We start from the raw sequence: 25,993 nt of genomic DNA on the forward strand, positions 1-25,993 counted from the left end.
TTGGCGTTTGCAGGGTCCAACGATGAGAGAGTTTGCTTTCCTGGATTCTCTCTCCTAGTCCCCCCTTTCTGAATTAGCAGCCTGGTGATCCAGCTATAAGGCTGCAACTGCTTCTGCCTGGGGAGTAAGAGGCTCAAAGAGCTGGGAAATCCCCACTCTATCCCCACTCAGTGCAAGGCTTTGGGAAAGGCTCTGAGAGTCAGGGCCTCCAGTGTAATCAGGCGGGGGTGGGAGTCAATTGTTGTCAAGGTGACTGTTCAGCGCCTATCATTTAGTTGGACCTCTCAACCCAGGCTTTCCACACTTTGTAGCCTGTTTTTGCAGGGAAGAAGAGGCACTAGTCTCTGCTTACGACTAGTGTAGTATAGACCTTATTATCTGCCAAGTCCTTCTTGTTAGCGTTTATCCCTGAATATGGAGGCTCTATCAATCAGAAGTTGCCCCCGCCCCTTTAGTGAGAGGCACTAAAAAATATCACGCCTCTTGTCTTGGATTGCTGAACTGAGAGAGATCTTATCAATTAGAACCGAGGGTGCGCAGATTTTATGGGTTAAGCTAATTTCAGTGATTGGGTTGCAGCTGTGCTTCCGAAGGTATTTTAGGCTGCCTGCGCGCGCCCCTCCCCCAATGCTTGATTGTTAGCTTGAATGGCTGGGTGAGGTGCCCCGCCCACGGAGAGAATCTCCCAAGCCTCTCCCGCTCGCCCCGCCGCTGGTGGCTGGACCGCACCAGGCGCAGGATAATGGAGCCCCCTGGGTGTGCGGGCCAGCAGGGCGCCCTGGGCTCGTGGAATGCCCAAGGCACGCGCGCGAATGGGGCGCTCCGGGCACTGGTGGCCGGCGACCCCCACTCACCGGTGCCCCCCACTCGCAGTGTGCGGGCCGCTGGGAACGTCAGCGGTGCTCAACCGGACCGGGCGTGCACGCGGCGGCTCACGGCAGCTCGCGGCGGCCGCTTGCGGTGGCGGTTTCCGGCGGCCGCTCGCGGGGGCTCGCGGTTCCCAAGTATATGGGCTGACTCACCGCAGGCGCACTCCCTCGCGGCTTGAATGAGCGTCGCTGCGGTAGCTTCCTCCACACCCTCGTCTCTCAGATTCAAGTGATAACAGTCCTTTTGCTTTCAGTTTGTGTGGAACTCCGGAATGCTCCGAGGATAAATTTTTCTGTTTCTAGTTGATAAATTTGTTGTGATTTAGGGGAGAGCTGTCGGACGCGCTTCTCACGGTGCCATTTCCGTGACGTCACTACATTTTATAATTTAAGCCTTTTTTCATGACTAAATTTCTTCATATACCTCTTTTTTTTTTACTAATGTTTGATCACATATAAGATTATATACTAGAAAATATTCTTTCAATTTTTTTTCTAATTTCAAAAGGAGAAGATTTTTGAAAAAAAGAAAAAAATAGCATTGGTCTCATGCCTTCTGAGAACATAGTGGGTCCTGGCTTAAGCTGCAAGGGGAAATTTCCTTAGCTGTTTGTGGCATTACTTATGTCTCATTGTACCCAGCATATTGTCTAGTAGATCACAATGGTTGGTTATCAGTGATACGCTAGTGCATTTTATTTAATTGTGTATTTCTTTGTTATACGCATATACTCAGCCTTCATCTGAGGATCCAGTTGTCAAGACAAAAACATAAACCCCCTGTTCATATGCATGGGTTGCAGAAGATTGTGATCGAATGTTGTCAGTACTCTGTCCTTATGACATGTTGTTTTATATTTTCTAATGTTACACTTATTTCCTGTCACAGTTTCTGGCTCAGGAATTCAGGAGCAGCTTGGCTAGGCAGTTCTGAGCAGGGGCTGTCATGGGGTTTCCATCAGATGTTGGCTGGGGCTATGCGGTGGAGGCCTTGACTGGGGCTGGAGGGCCCGCAGCTGTCGTGTGAATAAGACACTCTCCCTGCTCCTCGCTGTGTGTCACACGCCTACACGAGCTCTTCCTCATTGGGGGGAGATGGGCGGGTTGTTTTGTTCCATTTGGATTTTTTATATTTTGCTCTTCTAACTGTTTTCTCTCTTTAAGTTCCTCATTGAGCCTTGTATAAAACTTCAAATAGATTGTGAATAAATGGTGAGAGGTACATGTCATTATTATTGACAGTCGCTACTTTCAGGTCACTTGTTAGTTAACACACATAGTTTTCTATTACTGAATGCTTATGCTTATAGGATGACTGTTTGGAAACCATTGCCAGTACTGGGAAATTAGATCACACACACACACACACACACACACACACACACACATGCACACACACACTCACATGAAGAGAGAATAATTGAACAAAGTCGTTTCCTAAAATGACAATCTAAAATTACAGATTCAAACACAAAGTTTGCAGTGATAATAAAATTCACATTTTATGCAAAAGTTAGTCTAATGTGAAATTGTTTTGAATTATGACAACCTTGAATTTACTTTTTATCCAAAGTTTGCTAGGTGAGCCCTGCCTCTGTAAGAATTCACCTGATACATTTTATATATTTTACCTTTTTAAGTGTTTTATTAAAAAATCTAAAACAATTTATCAGACATATTTTTATTTGATGCAGAAAAGCATGAGTAAAAATACAAATATCACCTATAACCCAACTGCCAAATAACTGTATTTGTATAATGAAAAAACTGTATGTGCCTTGAAAAGAGATTGAGACAGATTCAAATTAAACAATAAACCCTTAAAGCCTCTTCTCTTCCACACCTTCTCTTGAAGGTGGCTAGTTAAAAATTTTCATATTCCTTTAGAAAAATAAAAAATATTTTTTGAACGTAGCCATGCACACATTTTATAAGTTCACACAAAATAAGGTCATATCATGTACACTATTCTGATAAGCAGTGCTTTAATTAATTAATTTTTTTTTACTTAACATCCCCGCAAAAGTCTTTTTATACCAACACCTGCATTCCAGCCTCATTCCCGTTGCGGGGGGTGGGGGGCTGCGACATAGTGTCCCATAGCACATGTTTAGCCAGTCATTTCTTGATGTATATTTGGTTTGGGTTGTTCTCAGGCCTTTGCAATTACAGATCTTTATATAGATCTCTTGACATACTTTTGATGTCCCTAAAGTGACTTCTTGGGGTTGAATTCTTGAGACCACTTTTGTCTTCTTTGCATTTGGCTGTTGCTTTCACATCTATATAGTTCAGCCTCAGATCTGCCAGCACTAGCCTACAGTGATACTTACCGCACAGGCAACTCTTCTCTTTAAAGTTTGTTTCCAGGGACCTTAGGTAATTTCCCAACTTGAATGTGCAAGTCATATAACAAGCTCAAAGCTCCTGTAACCATGCTCAGTTTAGAGTAAGTTGAATATTGTGGGAGGTGGGAGGTACTGAAACATTTCAAGGGTGTTTTATTCACTCAACAGATGCTTACCCAGTGTCTTGTAGATCTCAGGTACCAGGGAAACAAAGCTAAAAAGATATGCTCACCTTCCAGGGAGGGGTGGTGTGCACAAGGCAGCCCAATGAGAGCATCAGAAAATGGGTGGAAAGAGGCTTGAACCAAGACTTGCAGGAGGATCAGACTGGTGCTGGGCTGACTCTGTGACTAAGGCTGTGGGGTGGAAGGAGAAGCACTCTAGGTGGAGGCTGCTGCTTGTGCAGAGGCTTGGAGGCAGGGAAAGCCAAGCCTGGGGTTGGTGCTGGGGAGAACCCAACCCATGGAGACGCTGTGTGGCCATGTTGGAGTGATCAATGTAGATCAAACTCCAGTCCTGGCATTTACTTTCTCATCATGATTCTTAGTCATATAATCGAGATTATTGAAACTATGCCTAACACACTTTACCCAACAAATTGCACTCGTGCTAGTGGTAATGCAGGTCCGCCTTTTAAAAATGTATCTTTGGAGGACTAGAATTCCTAAATTCTTCCATAAAGCCACATCAGCATTTCCCCCTCTCTGTCAGTGGTGTTATTATGGAGAAAGATGTTTTATAGAAATGGATTTTCACGTAACTGAAGTTTACTCTCTTGGTTCTGAACTTTAAAGCAATTATATTACAAATGATAGAATTTTTTCTCATGTTCGAACATGAGTAATACCCTTTTCCTTCTGGATGCTCAGGATTAATGATGCTATTGTACCATCTGCCTGTGGGTTTGTGTGTGCTTCTTGGTGTCTCAGCCTCCTCCCGTGGCTGTTTGCCAGCTTCTGTTTCTTCTGCCCACTGTCCCTCCTCCCCTCTTCACAGTCATTTACAATGGCTGTGGTAAAACTATATTTCTTAGTGAGGACATATTAATGTAAACATTATGCTTGCTTACTTATTTTTCATTGTGCATTAAAATCATGTGTGTTTTTTTTTAATAAATAAAGCTTTAAGAATTTAAAGAATTTTAACTGCACAGAAACAGAGAGTAAAAGATGAAAATAGTTCTTCCAAAGGGTTCCTTCCACACCTACCCTGTACTAATCAGGGATCTCCTGATAGAACCAATAGAATGCGTGTGTGTGTGTGTGTGTGTGTGTGTTTGTGTGTGTGTGTGTGTGAGTGTGTGTGTATAGCTAACTATATCTATCTATAGATGGACACTTGCACAAATTTATTTTAAGGAATTGGTTTATGCAGCTGTGGAGGCTTGGCAAGTCCAAAATCTGCCGGGTGGGCTGGCAGGCCGGACACCCAGGGAAGAGTTGTCGTTCAAGTCCAAAGGCAGAGTTCCATCTGACTCTGTTCTAGTCAGGTCTTCAAGTGATTGGATGAGACTTATCCATGTGATGGAGAACTATCCGCTTTACTCAACATCTACTGATCTAAATGTTAATCTCATTTCAAAAGTATCTTCCCAGAAACATCTTGTATAATGTTTGGCCAAATATTTAGATACACTTAAAATTATGACATATAAAAAAACCCCATCACACGCCCTCTGTTCCCATTCCTTCTACAGAAGATATCATGCTTAATATTTTGGTATAATTGTTGTAGGTGTTTTCTATGCATCATCTGGTTGTACGTGTATTTGTGCGCAGGCGTGCACACTCGTGCTGAGAGCTTTAACCTACTTAATGGTGATCACTTTCATTCCTCCTCCACCCCTTTAAGCTGTTAACATAATAAATGATATTATTAGAATCTTGGTGTTATATATACTACCCTTTTGGCAAGGAATGGGATTTTAGTTTATTTATTTATTTTTTATGTAAAAACAAGTTTTAAGTAGAATTATCTTAACTTTTTTTTTTCATTGTTGTTGCACTGACTTTTATGTGGTGTGTAGACTTTGAATCACAGTGATTTGAAAATTTGGCTTGTGTTTTGATGGCCTGGAATTTCTAGCTGGCCTCCAAATAAGAGTTTCCATTTGTAGGTAGCTTACTTACATTTTCTTAATAATGCTATTTTATTTTTATGAACATTTTGCATATCATTTAAAATACAAACCATCTGTGGCTTTGGCAACGGAGCCGTCTGCAGGTGGGCTTCCTTCTGTGGACGCAGCAAGTGGACAGTATTGGCTTCGTGATAAGTTTTTTGTTACAGTTTTTCTTGGGAAGACCGTGGACAGGGGCGTTGCCAGAGATTGTACCTCTCCTTCCACCTTCCGGTTGGGGGCACCAAGATGCTCTAAAATAGAGAATTAAAACTATAGCTGAACTCTAGTTTCAACATGGGGATATCAGACTTATGGAACAGACCCTGGAAGGCCAGGTGAAGGTAATGACTTTCATAGTAATGTAAGTCTCTGTGTGGGCAACCTAGGGTCTCCACTGAGGGTTTTGTGGAGCTTTCACTCAGTGGGCATGGTTTGCTTTAGTAAATGACTGACCTCCATCTCCAGCCTCTCCCCTCCCAGAGGTGGGGTGGGGTAGGAGCAGAGCTGGAAGGTCTCACCCTCTAATCATGTGGTCGGTTTTTCTAGGGACTAGCCCCCATCCTGATGCAAATTCCCAAACCTGACCCCACAGGAGTCACTATTAACATATAACAACAGTGAATTCTAAGGGTTTGTGGGGTTCTATGCTAGGATCTGAGGACAAAGACTAAATACTTTTTGTTATACTGCATCCCCCAATTTGTATCCCGCGCTGCCTAACTGGTCTCCCTGTTGCCATCCTGGTCCCCTAGGCTCTAGTCCACCCAGCAGCCAGAGTCATGCAGACAGTTGGCAACTGACTGCTCAGAAGGGGCCTATCACATGGCACCTACCCCTGTTCCTGTTGTGGCCACCTGGGACCTGTTGCTTCTTTGACTTCCTCTTTGTTCAACTCTGTTCCACGGGCCTCCTGACTGGTCCCTGGGAGGGCCAGGCATGTCCTCTGCCTGGACTTTTCTCTCCAAGTCCCCTTGGCTTATTCCCTCACCTCCTTTTTATCTTCCCAGTGTCTGCTCAGTGAGCCCACCCTAGCATCCTCACTCAACCACCTCCCTTAGCCCAGTGTACATTCTAATACTCTGTCACTTAGTTATCTGTTAGGTCAGTCTATGTCCCTCCTACCCCCTCAAACCTCTTCCCCGAGGAAGGCAAGCTCCATGAAGGCAAGGATCTTGGTTCTCTGGTGTTTCCCAGGCATGGTGCCTCTCTCATAGTTGATGCTCAGCGAACATTTGTGAATGAACAGACGGTTGGCTTGCTCTAAACTGCTGCTGAGAACCGGGACTGGGGGTCCTTGTTCACCCTGCTGCTGGTCCAGCCCCTGGGGGACAGTGGGTGCTCCGGGCTCTGCAGTGGTCAGGCTCGGGCTCTGCTCCTCTGACCCGCTTTCCTCTTTATTCCTAGACCGGCCTTATTGTCGCCTGCTACCACGGCTTTGTGGATGTCGTGGTGGTTTTAGCAGAGTGCCCCCATGTTGATGTCAACTGGCAGGACAACGAGGGGAACACGGCCTTAATCACAGCTGCGCAGGCAGGTAAGACCCGGGTTCTCTCTCTGGCCAGAGTCCAGGCCAGAGAGCACTGCTGCGGTGTGTGGGGTCCCTGCGCACGACCTTAGCTCGTGACACTACCATAAGGATGGAAACTGAGCATGAATCTTGTTCTACTGCGGAGAAGTACAAGGAAAAGGCGATGGGTATGCATGCCCAGTTTCCGTGCCTTTGAGACAGTGCAGAGTTTACCCACCAGGGCGGGACTCGGGATTGGGCCGATCTAACCTCAAAACTCCCCAAAGCTTTTGGGTATGAAGCTGCACCGGAAGTCCCGCCTCCTTGTCACTTCACAACATCGCACCCCACGTCGCTGACGCAGCAGCAGAAAGATGCTGGTAAACTCAGCGAAGAGACATGATCCTGTGTTGGTGATAGTTAACGTATAAGAGTAGACGTATTTACAAGGCCACCCAGGAGCTACCTGCTGGGAGTGTGTCAGTGTAGCAAGGTGGGACTATTTGTGAGGTACCCAGTGAAAGTGCCTCCCAGTAAGTGTCCTTCCACCCCGCTGTCATCTCATGAGGCTACTTAGCTGGCGTTGCTGAGTGTGCTCCTCCTCTAGACTTGCATTCAGACATTTCTGAGACAAACATGACTGCTCTGCTTGTCGCTTCAGGACCACACTTCATTTCTAACCATGGTATTTACCGGCTTTGTAACTGACTACTTTTCAAAATTCTCGGCTTCCAAGATGACATCCATTGCATCACACAGGTTCTCAGTTCCAGAGAAGCTGCTTCTGGCTGAGCTGGAAAGAACAGGTGTGGCACCTCACCTTGTAGGTTGGAGAAGCTGGAAAAAATGCCCACACACCACACTGCATGTTGATTATGGAAGGTGAACATTAGCCGCTGTCTTCAGAGAGAGACCTGCCTAGCCCATCTTTCATCATCGGCTTCCGCGTCAAAGCCAGCGTGGGTGACTGAGCACAGAGCCCAGGGAGGCTGGAGAAACCAGCACCTGGCAATCTTACTCCCCTGTTGGGAAGCAGCTTGGGCATAGAGCCTTTTAATCAGGACACGTAAGGTGGAGGAGGCCCCCAACTCGGAGGGTGGGGATGGCTGTGCTGACATACGGTCACTTTATCAGGTCTCAGAGTGTGAAGTGTCGCCAGCATGGAAGTAAAGTTTGCCAGGCCTTGAAAACCCAGGTGCACAACTTTCTGAGCTGCTCAGTGTAAATGCGTATCATGAGGCATTCAGTGACCATGGGTTCATCACTCATTACCTCCCGTTGGCCAGGAGCAGGGTCAGGGACCAGGGGTATGGGAGTAAACGGCAGTGTGCCCTTGAATAATTCTCCAGTTCAATAGCCATCTGATGGAGACTGCTAGAGGGTGCGCTAGGTGCTGCAGAGTGAAAACACCCCATCAGGCCTGGTGGTTTAGGACGGGTTGTGAAAAAGGCGAGGCTTGAGCTGGTGATGGAGAAGTTAGGGATAGGCTGATCTAGCCAGTGCATCCCAAAGCCACAGGGCCCAGAGGGAGCCTGGTGCATTGTAGGCATGGCATAGGTTAGTGTGGCTGTGGGACTGCTTGTGTCTAGCACAGAGAAGAAGTAGCCCCATGAGGAGGCAGGGGCCAGGTCATTAAGGGTGTAGATAAAATGTGAGGGCATGCATTTAAGTGGCATGTGGCTGGGTGTGAGGTGATATGGGCCAGATGATCCTGGCTGTGGGCCCAGACATAGTTTTGGAGGTGCAGAAGTAGCTAGAGCAGTGAGGCAGGAAGCTTGGGTCTCAGTGGTCACGATGTGGGCAATGGGGACAGGTGGTTTCTGGCATGGCTTTCAGCCTTCTGGGCGGGATGATGCTGAACTGCAAAGGGTATAGTGAAAAGGTAGGCTCCGTTTGTGCTCGGGCCTTTGAAGTGGTGAGGCAGCAAAGTAAGGGGTCTTGGTGGGTGGTGGGTGGGGAGCATGGAGCATTTCAGTGAGTTTGCAGGTGACAGTGATGCTGTTGGTCTGGGGACCCCTCCTTAGAGGTTCTCATTTTAAATGGTGCCTGGGGGAGCCTCTCAGTGGGTTGTAAATCTGGGGAAGCCACAGACCCACATGAGATGTCAGTGGGATATGGAGCAGTCATGAAATCAAAGTGAGCATAAAAGAAGGCAGCGGAGGGTCTGGTCCTGTCCGCCATGGGCTATTTTGCCAGTCTGCTTAGGCTTTTCGCTGCTAGAATCGGGTGATGTCCCGTTTTCTTCCAGTTCATAACCAGTTTTATTTTTTGATGATTTCTTAATTCCAAAAGATGTCTAGTAATATTTCCTTATAGGAAAATCCTTTTTATTTTTCCCAAATGTTCCCTCTCCTTGACCGAGTTCCAGCTACTTACCCTTTTAGACCTCTCCTTTTTAAACACAAGGGTATGCTTCCATTTTTAGTTACATGAAGAGGTTAATACTGTAGATATTGTGATTTTAAATTTCTTTCACATAATAGATCTATAACTTTCTATGTCGACCGACATACACAGGATTTACCTTGTTATTACAGTGTACATTTCTGAGTGTGTCTGTGTGTTTATGGTTGTTATGTTATGCCATGTACAATGACTGTGAGACAGTTCAATAAACAGTAGCTCATCCGTTCTATACAAGATCCTTCTATAAAACAAATATATATTTAGCAATTAGTTCATGTCCAACGGCTGGGTCTGCCATGGTGAACCCAAGCACACCTTCTCCTGCCTCCCAAACTTTAGTCTAGTGTCTGATGGGAAGGGGAAGTCATTTGTGCATGGGGGTGCGTTTCTGAGGAGGGTGTATTTGGCAGGGTCATGGCTGGAAGCAGGTGGCGCTGCAGGTGTGTTCAGAGGGCTGAGGACACGATCAGGGCACTGTTAGTGGAGTAGGGGGAACAAGGTTAAGGGCAGGTGTCTGGAAAGAGGTACCCTGACAGAGGGCTATGTCGCAGGTTCTGTAACCTGAGACATCTGAGTGGGCAGGCCCCTGGGCTGGTGGGGGAGGGGAAGAGGAGTAAATCCCTACCTCTGTTCTCTCCACTCCGCTTTTCTGCTGAGCTAACAGAGACTTTAGTGCTAAGGAGCAGGGCAGGTTTTGGAGGTCATCCTCCCTGCAAAAGCAGGGCAGAGAAAGAAAGAAGTAATGAATAGACAGATCCTTAGAACTCAATGCTTCTTCATAGGGGAGGCACATGTTAAATGTGCATATTTACATGGTTGCTGCCAAGAGGCCTTTAGCAAAAGTTATACCAATTTATACTTGCCCAGCAAGTTTCCAAGGGTGTTGTTCTTGCTAACTGTGGACATGATCACTTTTCAGTATTATTTGATCCCAAACAGACTCTCTTATTGTTTGCCTGATTCTCATTGGAGCCTTGGATTGGTTATGACGTCTTGGGCACAATTTCACTGAATACTCAATGAAACGGCTTCAACGATGAGGAAGTTGCCTTCTCTTGCAACGTGACAAGTCTGAAAGCATTAGTTGGAGGGTTGCTTCATTGGGTGGCTTTGTGATGTCAGGACCTGGGGCCAGCTTCTCAGAAATGCTCTTGACTTTTCTCTCGAGATCCCATGAAGGCCCGGCAAACATTTCCAGAAGCCTCCAGCAGAGCTTTGTTTACCTCTCATGGCCAGGTCACATGCCCAAACTGAAACAAGTGGCTGGCAAGGGAGGTGGATGACCTCATCTGACTTGGTTTAGTCAGCACTGGCCCTAGCAGAGTGTGTGTGGTTAAGAAAACTTTAAAGCAGCCACATGTTAATATTATTTGTGGTTGCAACTGTGTTGGGTGCCTGAACATTGGGAGTCCTGGCTTTCTGCAGGCCTCACTCAGCGTCTGTGGGAATAAATTAGGATGCAGATGCTGTGATCTGCCTGTTGGGCGTTCTCCACAGGGTCTCACCTTCTTGGCGACTTAATGCACAATAAAAATACAGCCAAATTTGTATTAGACCTTACAATGGAGAGAATGTACGACAATAAATCCTCAAATAATCCCTAAATCTCATTTAGCTAGTAATTTCAACTTCTACCATACCTCCCCTAACAAAAATATAATGCTAAATAAGATAAGCAAAGAAGTGAACGTTAAGTCGCAGGGATGGAGTTGTGTGTTTGCCTTCTCTGTTTCTAATTCCTCTATCCAGCGGCTGGGGTATGGGCAATAAGAAGGCAGAGGGCTCTTAGAACTGGTGATGATATGATGTCAGTTGGGTATAAGTAATCTTCGGTGCATCCTTCAAACTTGTTGTTTCTTGAACTTCTTTTAAAAATTCAGAAGGAAATGCACCGAGAGCCAGCCAGCCTGGCATTATTCACGCAGTGCTGCTGGGGACACAGTGGCAGTGGGGCAACCCAGGGGTGCCAGCAGCGGCTCCGCCCGGACTGCCTGGGAGAGGCCTGGCTCTCAGCTGGATATGGGGAGGGCGTCACTGCAGAGGAGAATTTGTGACATGGCCAGAAGCCAGGAGTAAATGCCGCTTCCTTCTGTTTGTCTTCTTATTATCACTACCTGTGATCGTAATTTCAGCCTGACTTTGTTGTGATGTTTATGAGTTTCTTGAAACATTTTTCTTTTCCTTGTTTTCTACTTTTTCACTTAAGAAATCAGAACCCGGTGAGTCTCTGAGGTTTCCTAGCATCCCCTTGCCTTTTCCTGTCAACTCCGGCTTTTGGAGCTTATCTGAACTGACTCACTCTGCTGCTCAGACACCCGCCCGCCCACCCGCAGGAGGCAGGCCTGTCCGAGCCACCCGCCTCTGCTCTGGCTCAGGCTCCTGTCTGCATTTTCCTCTCTCTTCAGGATGGGGCCCGGTCTTGTCTTTCTGCAGCGCCTGTGAGATGTGCTGTTTCCAAAGTCAATACTTCCCTCTACTGGCCTGCTTTGGAAAACTGCATTTTGAGTACTTGGAGTCAAACCGATAGTCTTTAGACAACCCAAGTTCTGTAACATTTTTTCATTTTTAGAGCAGTAAGGGTTTATTGTCAATTTTCTTTCTTTAAATAAAAGAGTAAATATGATTCTTAGCCCATATTGGTACTCAATAAAATGTTTGATTAATCAATAGTCATTGTAATGACCATTTAATCTCAGATAATGTGGATTATGGCTTGAAAATTATTAACATTTTTTATAAGTATACTTTTTCCAAGGGAGAAGTAACAATCCTTCAGCCTTTTTATCTACTAAATATTTATTGCACTTGCAGTGAATTGGAAGTTTTGGACTCATGAGCAGGGTTATGATGGTTGTGGTGGCTACATGGGGATGTGGACCATGTGACATCATGCTTGAGGGACCAAGGAAGAACTTGCATCAGGTGGGGTGGCTCATCAGGTAGCTGGGTAAAAGGTAAGGAAGAATATTCTAGGCAGAGATGCTAGCATGTGCAAAGGCCACCAGATTAGAGAAAAAGTGGCACACAGGTGAATTAAAGGGAGAGTTGAGTGATTACAAAGTAGAGTAGAAGGATGTTGGTACAAGAGCTGGGAATGAAGAAGGGATTTAGGGAAGAAAAATTATTTTTCTTCTACCCTTCTGAGTTCTTGACCGAGACCTCTGTGATAAAAGACAGATTAACAAGAGAAAACCAGACCTTTATAAACATGTATCCAGGAGAGATCCCAAGGAAAAAATGAGTAACTCAAGGAGGTAGCGTAGATCTCCAGCTTATGTGGCATCTTCATCATAGAAAAATATATTTGTGGAGAAATTTCAGAACAAAGGAAAGCAGTGTTCGGTTTCCATGGGCAGCAAACTCCGAGAAGGGCAATGAACGGCAGACAAAGGCTAGATAGTAAAGTTTGTCATGTTGATTCCTCTGGCGCCATCTCCAGGATGATAGTGTCTAAAAACAGTCTCCACTCTTCTTTTTGTCCTATGTGAGATAGTGGATGCTAACTAAACTTATTGTGGTCATCATTTCACAAACATGTAATTCAAATCATTATACTATACACTTTAAACTTGTATAGTGCTGTATGTTAATTATATCTTAATAAAAGTGGGGAAATTTAAAAATTATATTTAAAAGAATGATATCTTGCAGTCCCTGGGCTGTTGGCTCAGCAGTAGAGCATCAGCCTGGCATGTGGAAATCCCAGGTTTGATTCCTGGTCAGGGCACACAGGAGAAGTGCCAATCTGCATCTCCATCCTTCCTCCTCTCTTCCTCTCTGTCTCTCTCTTCCCCTCCTGCAGCCAAGGCTCCATTGGAGCAAGGTTGGCCTGGGCACTGAGGATGGCTCCATGGCCTCTGCCTCAGGTGCTAGAATGGCTCTGGCTGCACCAGAGCAATGGCCCAGATGGGCAGAGCATCGCCCCCTGGAGGGCATGCCAGGTGGATCTTGGTCAGGCGCATGTGGGAGTCTGTCTGATTGCCTCCCAGCTTTTAACTTCAGAAAAATACAAAAACAAAACAAAAAATAAACAGAAAACCCAGTATCTTGCTTTTAGACAAATAGAGGAAGGCAGGCAACTGTTCTGTGTCTGCTTTTTCTCAGTTGTTTTCAGGTCAAAATCATCCTTATCCCAAACTGGCATATTTTGGGGTGGCATATTCTGCTCCCCTTTGGAGAGCAGAGCCAGATAAAGAGGAGATAGCTCATTGGTGTTGAGACTTCATCTAAAGGGTAGAAATCATTAAGGGTTTTCAGTGGTAGTTGTGTTGGTCAAAGGTGTCTCTTCTTTAAGTTATCAGGCTAGTAGGGTGGAGAATGGATGGAGGAGCTGAAATGGAAACAGAAGAAGAGTTAGGAGAGGGGCTGTACTGCAGGCGGGATGTAGTGGCCCAGATCTGGGATAGAAGTGGAGATGGAGAAACAGGATGGGTTTGTAAGTTATTTAAGTGATAGGGTGGAGAAACTCCATGGTAGCTTGAATGGGGAAAGGGTGGATAGAGGGCTGCAGTCAAAGCCCAGATTTCTGGCTTGGGCACTCCGGTGATTGGTGGCATTCGTTACTGAATAAGGAATGTGGGAGAGAGGACTGGGTTTGGAAGAAGCATGTGTTGAGTTTGTTTTGGGATGCTTAAAATGAAATATATAGCAGACAGGTATTTAGGTAAGAGACTCAGGAGGAGAGACTGAGCTGGGGATAAGTGATCTGGGAGTTTTAAGGTGATGACTGGGTCCGTAAGAGTGGGTAGGACCACCAAGAGAGGGTGTAAGGGATGAGAAGCTGGCTTGGTCACACATCTGAGGAGCAGCAGAATTTCAGGAAGGAGAAGACAGAGGAGCTTATAAAGAAAATTGAGAAGGAGTGGCCCGAGAGACAGAAGGGAAAATGGAAGGGTCAGCTTTCAGGATATCTGTGGAAAGAGAGTTTAAAAAGGATGCAAGACACAAGCGGTAAATACTGTAGAGATGTCAAGTAAAATGAGGACTGACTGGTAGCCAGTGAATTTTGTGACCAGGCAGTCACTAGGGACTGTTGGAAGGCAGTTTCAGGAGAATTAGAGAGGAGTATAGATAGTAAGAATGCAAGGAGATTACTTTGGGAGATTGACTGAAAGGGAGTCAAATGATCAGTGGTAGGTGGCTGGACTGCAAAGACAGATCCACAGGGATTACTGTTGGTCATTGTAACAAGCTGGATGTTTACGCCCCTCTCCAAATTCCTATGTTATATCCAAATCTCCAAGAGATGGTATTGGGGGTGGGGCTTTTTCAAGGTGGTAATGTCATGAGGATGGATCCCTTATGAATTGAATTAGTGCCCTTATAAGAGATTTCAGAGAGCTCCCTCACCCTTTGGGCCAGGTGAAGAACCAGTGAGAAGATGGCTACTGATGAACCAGGAAGTGTACCCTCATTGAACCTGCTGGCATGGACGTCCCAGCCTCCAGAACTATGAAAAATGTTTGTTGTTTAAGCCACCCAGTCTATGGTAGTTTATTGAAGCAGCCTGAATGGACTGTGGTAGTCATATATATATATATATATAAAGATGGGAGACCCTTGGGCATGTGTATCAGCATATTGCTGCATAACAAACTCCAAACTTTAAAATATTTTCATATTTTTTTTTATTGTTTATGCATCTGTGTATGAGCTGGGGATCAGTGGATCTCAACGGCCTTTGCTTGTGTGTCTGTGGTGAGTCGGACCCTATTCTAGGGTGTGCTTGGCTACTTCATACAGGGCACCTTTGCTCCGTGCATTTCTTTCCCTCCTCTTGCGACCATCACATTAGCCTGGGCATGTTCTTAGGGAGAGAGCTGTCACTCCCAGCGTGACAGGGAGTCCAGGCGAGTGAGGGCCTTTTAATATTCTGCTTGCACCACACCAGCAAACGTCACAGTTCTTGACAGAAGAATTTTGAAGTCACATGGAAAACAGCGAGGTGAGGAATTTGGGCCATGAATGCCATCTGATGGGTTCACAAGGAAGGAGAGGTTGAGGAGGAGGTAATTGGTAGCCCAAATACTGGAGGGCAGGAAAGACTGACATCTTTGGGGGCAGCATCGCCCTCACTTCTCAGTAGGAGGGAAGGAGGAGAGACTGCCTGAGGATGTGAGATGTTGGTGGGTGATGCAGGAAAGTTGAGGGAGTTCCCTTCTCATGGTTTCTGTTCCCTCTATGTGGTAGGAGGTGTGTCATCTCCTGGGAAAGGGGTTATGGTGAGGTAGGTGACTTAAGAGTGGGAAAGTTTCAAATTTACCAAATGGGGTTGAGGGGTAGAATCATTGGAAAACACAGCGGTGCTGCTGGGTCTGCTTGAGAATCCATTCAAGCTTGTGTACTGTGGATTTCTATCCCTCACGCTCTCAGCAAAGATGTCATTTGCTATCCAAAGTGGAGTCGGGACCAGAGCTTTGGTGGTGCTAGGGGTCACCTTTGGCTTTTCTCTTTTTGTTACATGGCTTCAGTCAAACAATCACTGAGCCTGTCCATTCACTTCCATGGTAGCATTCTGAGTCAGCACTTCCCTCCACCCTCCTGCCCTCCCTGCGACCTGTCCATTATTTTCTGTTCATTGAATGCCCATCACAGCTTCCCGGTGAGTGCCCCCATCATCAGTAGGACTTGGGGACAGCATTGAGGGGGTCACACCCAGTAGTGGGCCTAGAATCATTGTCCTTACCTTGTATCCCTTTCAAGCAGCCTATGCTAGACCTCCCTGTTATAAAATAAACTGATTTTAGAATAGTTTAGACCAGTGGTAATCAACCTGGTCCCTACCGCCCACTAGTGGGCATTCCAGCTTTCATGGTGGGTGCTAGCAGAGCAACCAAAGTATAAATAAAAAGATAGATTTAACTATAGTAAGTTGTTTTATAAAGATTTATTCTGCCAAACTTAGCGAAAATCTGACATAAAGTACTTGGTAAGTAATTATTATTATATGCTTTAACTTGCTGTAACTCTGCTTTATAAATTTTATAAAGTAAAGTTACTTCCCTACTTTATAAATCACCGTTACTATGGAACTGGTGGGCGGTTAGAAAATTTTGCTACTAACAGAGATACAGAGTGGGCGGTAGGTATAAAAAGGTTGACTACTCTTGATTTAGATGTACAGAAAAACTGTGAAGATTATACAGAGAGTTCCCATATACCCTGTACCCAGTTTCCTCTGTTATTAGGATCTGACATAATATGATACATTTGACATGATGAATGAATCAATATTGATGAATTTTTATTATTAACTCAAGTTCATTCTTTATTCTGACATCCTCAGTTTTTTTTTTAAATGTCCTTTATTTTTCTTTCTTTTCTTTTTTGTTCCAGGATCCCATGTAGGATCCCATATCACATTTAATCATTTAATTGTCACATCCCCTTCGGCTGCTCTAGACTATGAAGTTTCTCGGACTTTATGACTGACAGTTTGGGGAGTACTTGTCAGGTAGTTTGTAGAATGTCCCTCATTTGGGATTTGTGTGATGTGTTTCTTATGATTAGACTGGAGTTATGGGTTTTGGGAAGGAGGACCGCAGAGAAAGGTGCCATTCTCATCACATTGTATCAAGGGTACTGTTAAAGAAAAAAAATTACTCAATGACACTTGTTACAGATGGCAAGGCAGACCCTATTCAGGATCACTTTGGTAGGTGGAGGCACCGCTACAGTGGGTCAAGGAAAAGTGGGGATTTATAGCCAAGAGCAGGGGGGAAAGTCCGTGGGGGGAATATTAAGAGGAAACATTGGGACTAAGGGAGATTCTTGCTAAACCAACCTAACAGGATTGTTGCTTAAGATAGGCCAGGGTGACCAGTCGTCTCCTGGGGATGGTGGGGGAATGGGCGCTTGATGGATATCAAGGGTGGGAGATTTTTGCTAAAACCAACTGTCACACGGAGGGCCTAGGAGAAGGTTCAGGAGCCTGGCTAACGTTCGGGCACAGACTCCTTGTCGGTCCCTGCTATTACTGTGACTTGTCACTGTTGATGTTGAGCTGGATCACACGGCTGAGTTGTGTCTGCGGTGTTCTCTGTTGTGAAGTTCTCCCCTCCCGCCACTCTGCATCCCGCTCTCTGGAGTCCACCCACAAGTCCAGGGGTGTGTGTGTTCCACTTCCTTGGGAGTGGAGCACCTGCCCAAATTATTTGAATTTTTTCTACCTGGAAATTTGTCTGTTATATCAAGCACTTTTTATACAACACATCTCTTAATTTTCACAGTTGTGAAGTTTATATTAGCTCCCATTTTCCAGATGCAGAAACAGGGACTCAGTGAGGTTGACTCACCTTTCCAGGTTCAACCAGGTTTCAGAGGCAGGCTGGGGACTTGAACATGGCTGTTCTCAGAACCATCTTAAATACTAAGCTCTCTGTCTACACTGTTGTTTCATCATCCCACTGAAGCTATTTCACGTGAACTCATTCCTTGTGTTACCTATGTCTTTCTCTTAGGCAAGGTAAGGGTCACTGGGAGGGAAGGAGTTCCTGGGATCCATCTGATGAGCCCTCTTTTTAAAAGGGCTTCCTCTGAGGATTTTAGGAAATCCTATTCTATAAGGTCTCAATTGGACTAGGTTCAAACTAGATTTTAGTATGCTATGTGTTTGGGTTTTGTTATGCAAGGTAGGTTATGTTCTGTCTATCTCACTAAAGAAAATGAAAGTTCTCTTCGGTTGTCATGGTTTTTTAAGAAGAAAGGTTAATAATATCTGCACATTCTTAGCACTTTGAATCCACCCTGGTTTCATTAATTGAGGTCTGTGTGGTAAGACGTTATTCTGCTATTTTGGGAAAGTCATTGGAGGGGCAGGTGTGATTTCATGGGTTGTTGAAAGCTCACGCCTGTAGTTTGAATGAGTTGGCTATGTGTTGGTTTTTTTTGAGCTCAACATAATATGCAGAACAGACCTGTATAATGGGCCGTTTGCTTTGTGAATTTTCAGTTTTTCCTCTCCCTACCTGTTCAAAGTGTTTAGAATACATCAGTGCAAAGGACATAGTGCTGAAAATTGCGACAGATATGCTCTTTCACTTCTTTAAAGAAATGGCTCTAAACGAATTGCAATTCGTTTCACTAGGACCCTGGCTAAGTTGAACTGACAGATGCCACAGAGTGTTTAACTGGACGACAAACCTATGAGACCGAAGGACCCTTTCCACCCACCGTTTAGAAAAATTAAGCTGCTTGGGGTGCCTGACTGCTAGCATTATCCCCTCCCCTGGCACTGTAAATGACAGTGGAGGGCCAAGTGGCTGAACTGAGTCAGAAAGCATCAGATTCTGGTGGGAGCTGTGAGTCACAGAGCCGGAGGGTGGCACCCATCCATTACTGGCTCGTTAACCCACAACACTGTTGTTTTAGTTAATGTTTCTCTCCCAGAACAGCTACATGTGTCACCTTTTAATTTTTGCAGTGAGTTCAGGAAACGGGCTGAGGTCAATAGCAAGCAGACGGCAATGCTTCTAGAGGGGTCTGCACTCTAATTTTTATTGTTTGTTTGTTTTTAGTTTGGAAGTTGATGAGAAAGGTTCATTGCTTGGGCAGCAGCCCCTCAAGGAAAGAAACTGGATCACAGCCTCTGTGTGGGTGGGCAGGCCCCCCCCCCCCCCCCCCCCCCGCTGCAGTGGGTGGAGACAGTGCGGGTGACAATGGCTGTGCAGCTTTCTCGCCTGTAGGGCAGTCACCTCGAGGGAAGCCCCTGTGTGTCCAGGCTGCCATTCTCAGGAAGAGGCCTCCCCTTCTGTCACATCCCATATCTTACCCTGTGCCCTTCCCAAAATCAGCCAGGAAGGAGCCTCATGGGTCCTGGCTTTTCCATGGTGCAGAGGCTTCCCTGGGAGAAGGGGGCAGTGCCCATCTAAGGACAGAGAAGGCACTGAAATGCCCACGAGGCACCCCAACCGCAGCTCTGACAGCCGCAGTTCCAAAGGCACATGCACGTGGTGGGGACGAATGCAGACATTTTAGAGAGTTTCATCCTCGGTGTACAGGGATGCAGACTGGGCACCGAGCACTACCACTGGGCCCAGGAGGGGCCTTCCACAGTCTGCTCCCACTGCCAGGCGATGTCAGCCGTCACCAACAGGTGGCAGCTGAGAGGTGGGCCTGCGGGCTGGGGGTAGGGTGAAGGTGAGGAGCTGAGGAGGCTGTGTGCCACCTCGCTGTGACTGGTCCTGAAACAGTGAGGTCTGAGCCTCTAGGACAGTGTTTCTCACCGGGCTGCAGTGTACTGTGTGCCACACGGGACGTTTGGCAATGTTTGGACACATTTTTTGGTTGTCACAACCTGGACAAGAGGAGGAGTACTTGTTGCCACCAGCTTCTAGTAGGTAGAAACCAGGGGTCTAGAATGCTCTGGACTGTCCTACCACTGAGAATAATCAGGCCCCGAGTGTCACTGGTGCCAAGGCTGGGTTCCTGTTCTAGAGCATAGAACTGTGTGTGTGTGGGGGGGCGTCATTTTACACAAGGTCTTAAGAAGCGTGGCCAGTGGGCATTGGGCTGCATGGACGTTTGACCCAGCAGTCCATCAGTGGCCCAGGTAGCAGCTCTGCTCGAACAGTCCCACTCCATTTTGCCGTTTTGTTGGAGGGAGCCTGGAGAACCCTGGGAATACACTTCTCATGTGACGTCCTTTCTTTAACCCTACGTAAGAGGGTAAGAATGAGCAGAACGTTGGGGCTCTGGTGAAAATGCAAGGTGAAAAGGGGGGAAATTCATGTTCTCAAATGAGTGTTGTTTCTGCTAGGGCTTCTGGCTGAGGATTTGGGTAGCAACACTGCCTGTGTTCTCTGTGTGTGTATGTGTGTGTGTGTGTGTGTGTGTGTGTGTGTGTGTGTGTTCATGTGTATGTGTATGTAGGAGGGACAGAGACAGACACTTGTGAGCAGTAATAGAGGGTGACAGTGTGCATATCCTCTTGCTGCAATGATGACTTTCTCCTCCTTGAAACCTGGGAGCTCTGGGAAATGGCCCTCTCATGTTTGGTTTTGTGTCTGTGCGCTGGTGTCTCCTGCTGGGAGCTGATACATCCAGGACCTTCCTCAGACCAGCAGTGTCTGTGGCTGCTATCTCAGCATTTCCGGCAGCATCCGGCTACTCATGCTCCCTCTTTAACAGGGAGGCAGGACAGCTGAGCTCCGGAGAGGCGTCAGTGGAGGGAACAAGAATGAACCAGCAGAGACAAGCAATGCTGTGGCCGGGGCGAAGCTCAGTATCTTCCCGTTTCCTGGACTCTGAGAGTTCTTTCTTTTGGTCTGAGAGGCAAACAAACTGGCTCCAGAGGTTGACCATGTGATGTTTCTCTTTCTCCTGGAAGACCTCACTGGATGAGCACTCTTCATGGAGTGTGGTCTGCTCACCTGTGCACATCTCTTTGCAGGGCACGCCACCATCACCAACTACCTGTTGAACTACTTCCCTGGTCTTGACGTTGAAAGGAGGAACGTGTTTGGGTTCACGGCCCTGATGAAAGCTGCTATGCAGGGCCGAACGGAGTGCATCCGAGCCCTGATGCTAGCAGGTATGTCTCCCCCAGTCCCGCGCCGTCCTGGGGACCACAGAAATGCGGATTTTGCTTCTTTAAAGAGTATGTGTCGAAGGGATGAGTCAGTCCTGTGGGAACAAAGACAGTGGGTGCAACAAAGAACAGTTTCTTTGAGGGATGGCTGTCATCATCCAAGGTGAAACAAACAGGACAAAGGCAATCACCTTCAGGGTGGGGTGGGAGGTCACGGCACTGGTTAGCGCCCCTAGGACACCCCTGTTTGCTCCTTGATGAGTTTTTCCCTCACCCCTTCGCCTCCTCCTGCCCATGTTTGTCAGAACTGTGCTGGTCTTGGCTCTGAATGGCAAGTTAGTCCTATTGAAGATGGGGACAGGGATGGTGGGGTCAGCCCAGTTGCCATACTAGATCCCTGCTTGCTGGTGGTCAGAGCCACTCAGTGATGTGTGTGACAGCTTCCCTTCCTGTGATGTGTCACAGAGTAGAAAGGTCTCAGTCTGTAGCTTTGGATCAACAGGGCAGCCCCCATTGCCCTTTATGATGTCATCATCTTCGAGGAAGCACTGCCTTTGCTGAGCCTCCCTGTCTCCATCTTTGAAATGGGAGTGATGACTTATTTCTCAACCCTCTGAGGATGAAATATAAAAGCTTTGTAAACTCCCAAGGGCTACGCAGATCGAATGAACTACTAAGCTAAATTCCATGTGACTATTCTGGGGAGGCAAGGCTGGTACAGTATTCGCAAATCAATCAATGTGATTCATCACATAAACAAAAGGACGGAGAAAAACCACATGATAATTTCAATAGATGCAGAAAAAGCATTTGATAAAATCCAGCACCCATTCATGATCAAAACTCTCAGCAAAGTGGGAATACAGGGAACACACCTCAACATGATAAAGGCCATCTATGACAAACCCACAACCAACATCATGCTCAATGGGCAAAAATTAAAAGCAATCACCTTAAGATCAGGAACAAGGCAGGGGTGCCCCCTTTCACCACTCTTACTCAACATAGTCCTGGAAGTCCTAGCCACAGCAATCAGACAAGAAGAAGAAATAAAAGGCATCCAAATTGGAAAAGAAGAACTAAAGCTATCATTATTTGCAGATGATATGATATTGTATATAGAAAACCCTAAAGTCACAGTCAAAAACCTACTGGACCTGATAAATGAATTCAGCAAAGTGGCAGGATATAAAATTGATACTCAGAAATCAGAGGCATTTTTATACACCAACAATGAACTGTCAGAAAGAGAAAGTAAAGAAACAACCCCCTTCACTATTACAACCAAAAAAAAAATAAAGTACCTAGGAATAAATTTAATCAAGGAGATTAAAGACTTGTACTCCAAAAATTATAAAACATTGATAAAAGAAATCAAGGAAGATACAAACAAGTGGAAGCATATATCGGCTCATGGTTAGGAAGAATAAATATTAAAATGTCTATATTACCCAAAGCAATTTATAAATTCAATGCAATACCAATTAAAATAACAATGACATACTTTAAAGATATAGAACACATATTTCAAAAATTTATATGGAACCAGAAAAGAACACGAATAGCCTCAGCAATCTTGAAAAGGAAGAATAAAGTGGGAGGTATCACACTTCCCAATATCAGGTTATATTACAAGGCCATTGTACTCAAAACAGCCTGGTATTGGCATAAGAACAGTCATATAGATCAATGGAACAGAACCCAGAACCCAGAAATAAACCCACAGTTCTATGGACAACTGATATTTGACAAAGGAGGTAAGGAAATACAATGGAGTAAAGACAGCCTCTTTAACAAATGATGTTGGGAAAATTGGACACCTACCTGCAAAAAAATGAAACTAGATCACCAGCTTACAACACTCACAAAAATAAACTCAAAATGGATAAAAGGTTTAAATGTAAGCCGTGAAACCATAAGCATCTTAGAAAAAAACATAGGCAGTAAGCTCTCCGACATCTCTTGCAGCAATATATTTGCCGATTTATCTCCACGGGCAAGTGAAATAAAAGACAGGGTAAACAAATGGGACTATATCAAACTAAAAAACTTTTACACAGCTAAAGACAATAAGAACAGAATAAAAAGACAAACTACACAATGGGAGAACATATTCGACAATACATCTGATAAGGGGTTAATAACCAAAATTTATAAAGAACTTGTAAAACTCAACACCAGGAAGAAAAAACAATCCAATCAAAAAATGGGCAAAGAAATAAATAGACACTTCTCCAAAGAGGACATACAGATGGCCAATAGGCTTATGAAAAAATGCTCAACATCACTAATCATTAGAGAAATGCAAATTAAAGCCACAATGAGATATCACCTCATTCCAGTCAGAATGGCGCTCATCAACAAAACAACACAGAATAAGTGCTGGTGAGAATGTGGAGAAAAGGGGACCCTCCTGCACTGCTGGTGGGAATACAGACTGGTGCAGTCACTGTGGAAAACAGTATAGAGATTCCTCAAAAAATTAAAAATTGAACTGCCTTTGACCCAGCTATCCCACTTTTAGGAATATACCCCAAGAACACTATAGCACTGTTCCAAAAGGAGAAATACACCCCCATGTTTATGGCAGCATTGTTCACAATACCAAAGATCTGGAAACAGCCCAAGTGTCTGTCAGTTGGCGAGTGGATTAAAGAGCTTTGGTACATATATACTATGGAATACTACTCAGCCATAAGAAATGATGACATCGGATCATTTACAATAACATGGATTGACCTTGATAACATTATACTGAGTGAAATAAGTAAATCAGAAAAAACTAAGAACTATATGATTCCTTACATAGATGGGACATAAAAATGAGATTCAGAGACATAGACAAGAGTGTGATGGTTACAGGGCGGGGTTGGGGGGAGGAAAGGGAGGAGGTGGGGGAGGGGAGGGGCACAAAAAAGATAGAAGGTGACAGAAGACAATTTGACTTTGGGTGAGGGGTATGCAACATAATCAAATGTCAAAATAATCTGGAGATGTTTTATCTGAACATATGTACCCTGATTTATCAATGTCACCCCATTAAAATTAATAAAAAAAATATAAAATTCCATGTGACTCGTCTCTACATCTTTCCACCACTCTAAAACAGAATCACAATCATCGTTAGCACAAGCTCTGGGTTACTTTGAGAATTAAATGAGAAAATGTGTATAAAGTACACACCCAGGGGTGGCACAGGGTGAGCTTCTAATGTCTTAATCAGTGTGAGATGCTGCTGTTGACATTATTTAATTTCATTATTTTAACCTGTTTTGTTATGTTGTTGGCCCTGGGCTCACCCAGCTCTGCTTCGTGCTATGAGTTTCCGGAGGGTGGCATTTCCTCTCCCATCTTAGTATCCTGAGGTCAGCCACAAAGTTCTTCTAGCCACCAGCTTAGGCTAGTAGTTCTGTTTAGACAACTTACTTTTTTAGAAATAGACATTTATTTTGGAATCATTTCAGATGTATGGAAATACGACAAAGATAGGACAGAGAATTGCCACACAGCCTTCACTCGACTCCCCATGTTAATATCTTATTGAGAGGCTGACGCTGCTACATTATTATTCACTAAACCCCAGGCTTTTATCAGATTGTACCAGTTCTTTCATAATGGCCCTTTTCTATTCCAGGGTCTCACCCAGGCTTCCACATTTCATTATCACGTGTCCCTAGTCTCTCCTCGTCTGTGACAGTTTCTCAGTCTTACCTCCTTGTCCATGACGTGACCAACTCTATACTGGCCACTATACAGTGCCCGCCAGTCTGAGCTGGTCTGTTGTTTTCCTTGTGATGAAATTGGGTTATAAGATTTGTAACTTGCTTTAGATTTTTTTCCCCCTTCTACTTTTACCTGAGTGTTTCAGGGGATGCTATAAGAAAAATAAATTCAATAAATGAAGACAGAGGCTTCAAAGATGGCAGCTTTCTTGGAAATAAAAAAGATCATAGTTAAAATTAATCCCATTAATTGTGCTTTTTAGTCAGTGGCAGTTTCAAAAGTGAGACATCAGTTTCTTTCTTTTCTGAAGTGAATCTGTTGGGGTGGCACTGGTTAACAAAATTATACAATTTCCGGTGCTAGACATCAGTTTCAACCAAGTTGGACTGTCCCAACTGAGTGGGACAGTCAGTCTCACTGAGAGATGCCACTTCTGATGGGATGGTGTTTCTGATGCTTCTGTGCTTGCTTTTACTCTGGGTCTAGTTGTAACTGATCTTTAGTACTTTACTTTTTCAACCAAAAATGTATGGTGTCAGTCACGTCTGTGCATTTTCTCCAGTGCATTAATTTGAATCACATAGACCTTTGTTTGTAGGTCAGTTGCTGTCCAGTCCCCCTGGCCAGTGCCGGGCTCTGCTGTCCTGCATTCCTCCAGGTTGGGTGGAGGTTTCAGGCACTGCCTGCATGTTCACAGGATTATAGAAACACCTCGCAGGTCACTTGAGAGGTGGGCCTGCTTGCAGGCTGTGTGTGCATTGCTAATGTTGTTTTGGATAACAAATGGCATTTGTTGTTACATACTCTCCTTTTCCCGTTTTCTCGTCCATGAGCCCCATCGAAGTCTAGAATAATCTGTACAAGTACAGACCTTGAGTGTATTCATCCCTGAACTATATGTGGTCAGTGCAGAATGGTCAACAGAACTAACTCGGAAGCCAGGACTCCTTCCTGGTTTCAGATTCTAGATCCTCCATTTAACCTGTTTTACTGGCAGTCCATCACCTAATGTTCTGAGCTTCCGTTCCCCCTCCTATAAAAAGAGGTGAATGACAGTATCTACTGCAAGAAGTCATGATTGGGACTGAATGAGTTCACATGTGGAAAGCCCTTGGACTTGTGCCTGGCATGGAGGAAGCCTTCAGTCAGTGTTTGTTATTATTGTTATTATAACTGTTTTTGGTGAATTTATGTGTTTAATAATTATCTGTTAAATTGGTATATTTTCCCTTTGACAGATATCCTTGTTGATGAGATACTTAAACTTTCTCATTGAGGGCAATAAGCATATAACTCAGGGTTTCTCAATCTTGGCACTGTGGACATTGGGGGCCGGGTAATTCTTCATAGTTGGGAACGTTCCTGGAAATAGTAGGATGCTCAACAGTACCCCTGGCCTCAGAAAGCAGGGGGCTGTGGCATCCCTCAGCTTTGACAACCAAAACTGTCTCCAGATATTGCCAAACATCCCCTGGGGGGTACAGTTGCCCC

General features: G+C 45.1%; 1 protein-coding gene across 1 annotated transcript in view; it reads left to right on the top strand.

The window, feature by feature from the left end:
• ANKRD33B (ankyrin repeat domain 33B) overlaps nucleotides 1-25,993 on the top strand; it is an 81,970-nt gene that overhangs the window by 42,929 nt on the left and 13,048 nt on the right. Inside the window, exons 2-3 of the mRNA XM_066243639.1 lie at nucleotides 6,744-6,873; nucleotides 20,642-20,782. Coding sequence (XP_066099736.1) covers nucleotides 6,744-6,873; nucleotides 20,642-20,782 — 271 coding nt within the window. The remainder of the gene's footprint in view (nucleotides 1-6,743; nucleotides 6,874-20,641; nucleotides 20,783-25,993) is intronic.

This window comes from Saccopteryx bilineata, chromosome 1 (assembly GCF_036850765.1).
Source record: "Saccopteryx bilineata isolate mSacBil1 chromosome 1, mSacBil1_pri_phased_curated, whole genome shotgun sequence".
NCBI classification, from domain to species: domain Eukaryota; kingdom Metazoa; phylum Chordata; class Mammalia; order Chiroptera; family Emballonuridae; genus Saccopteryx; species Saccopteryx bilineata.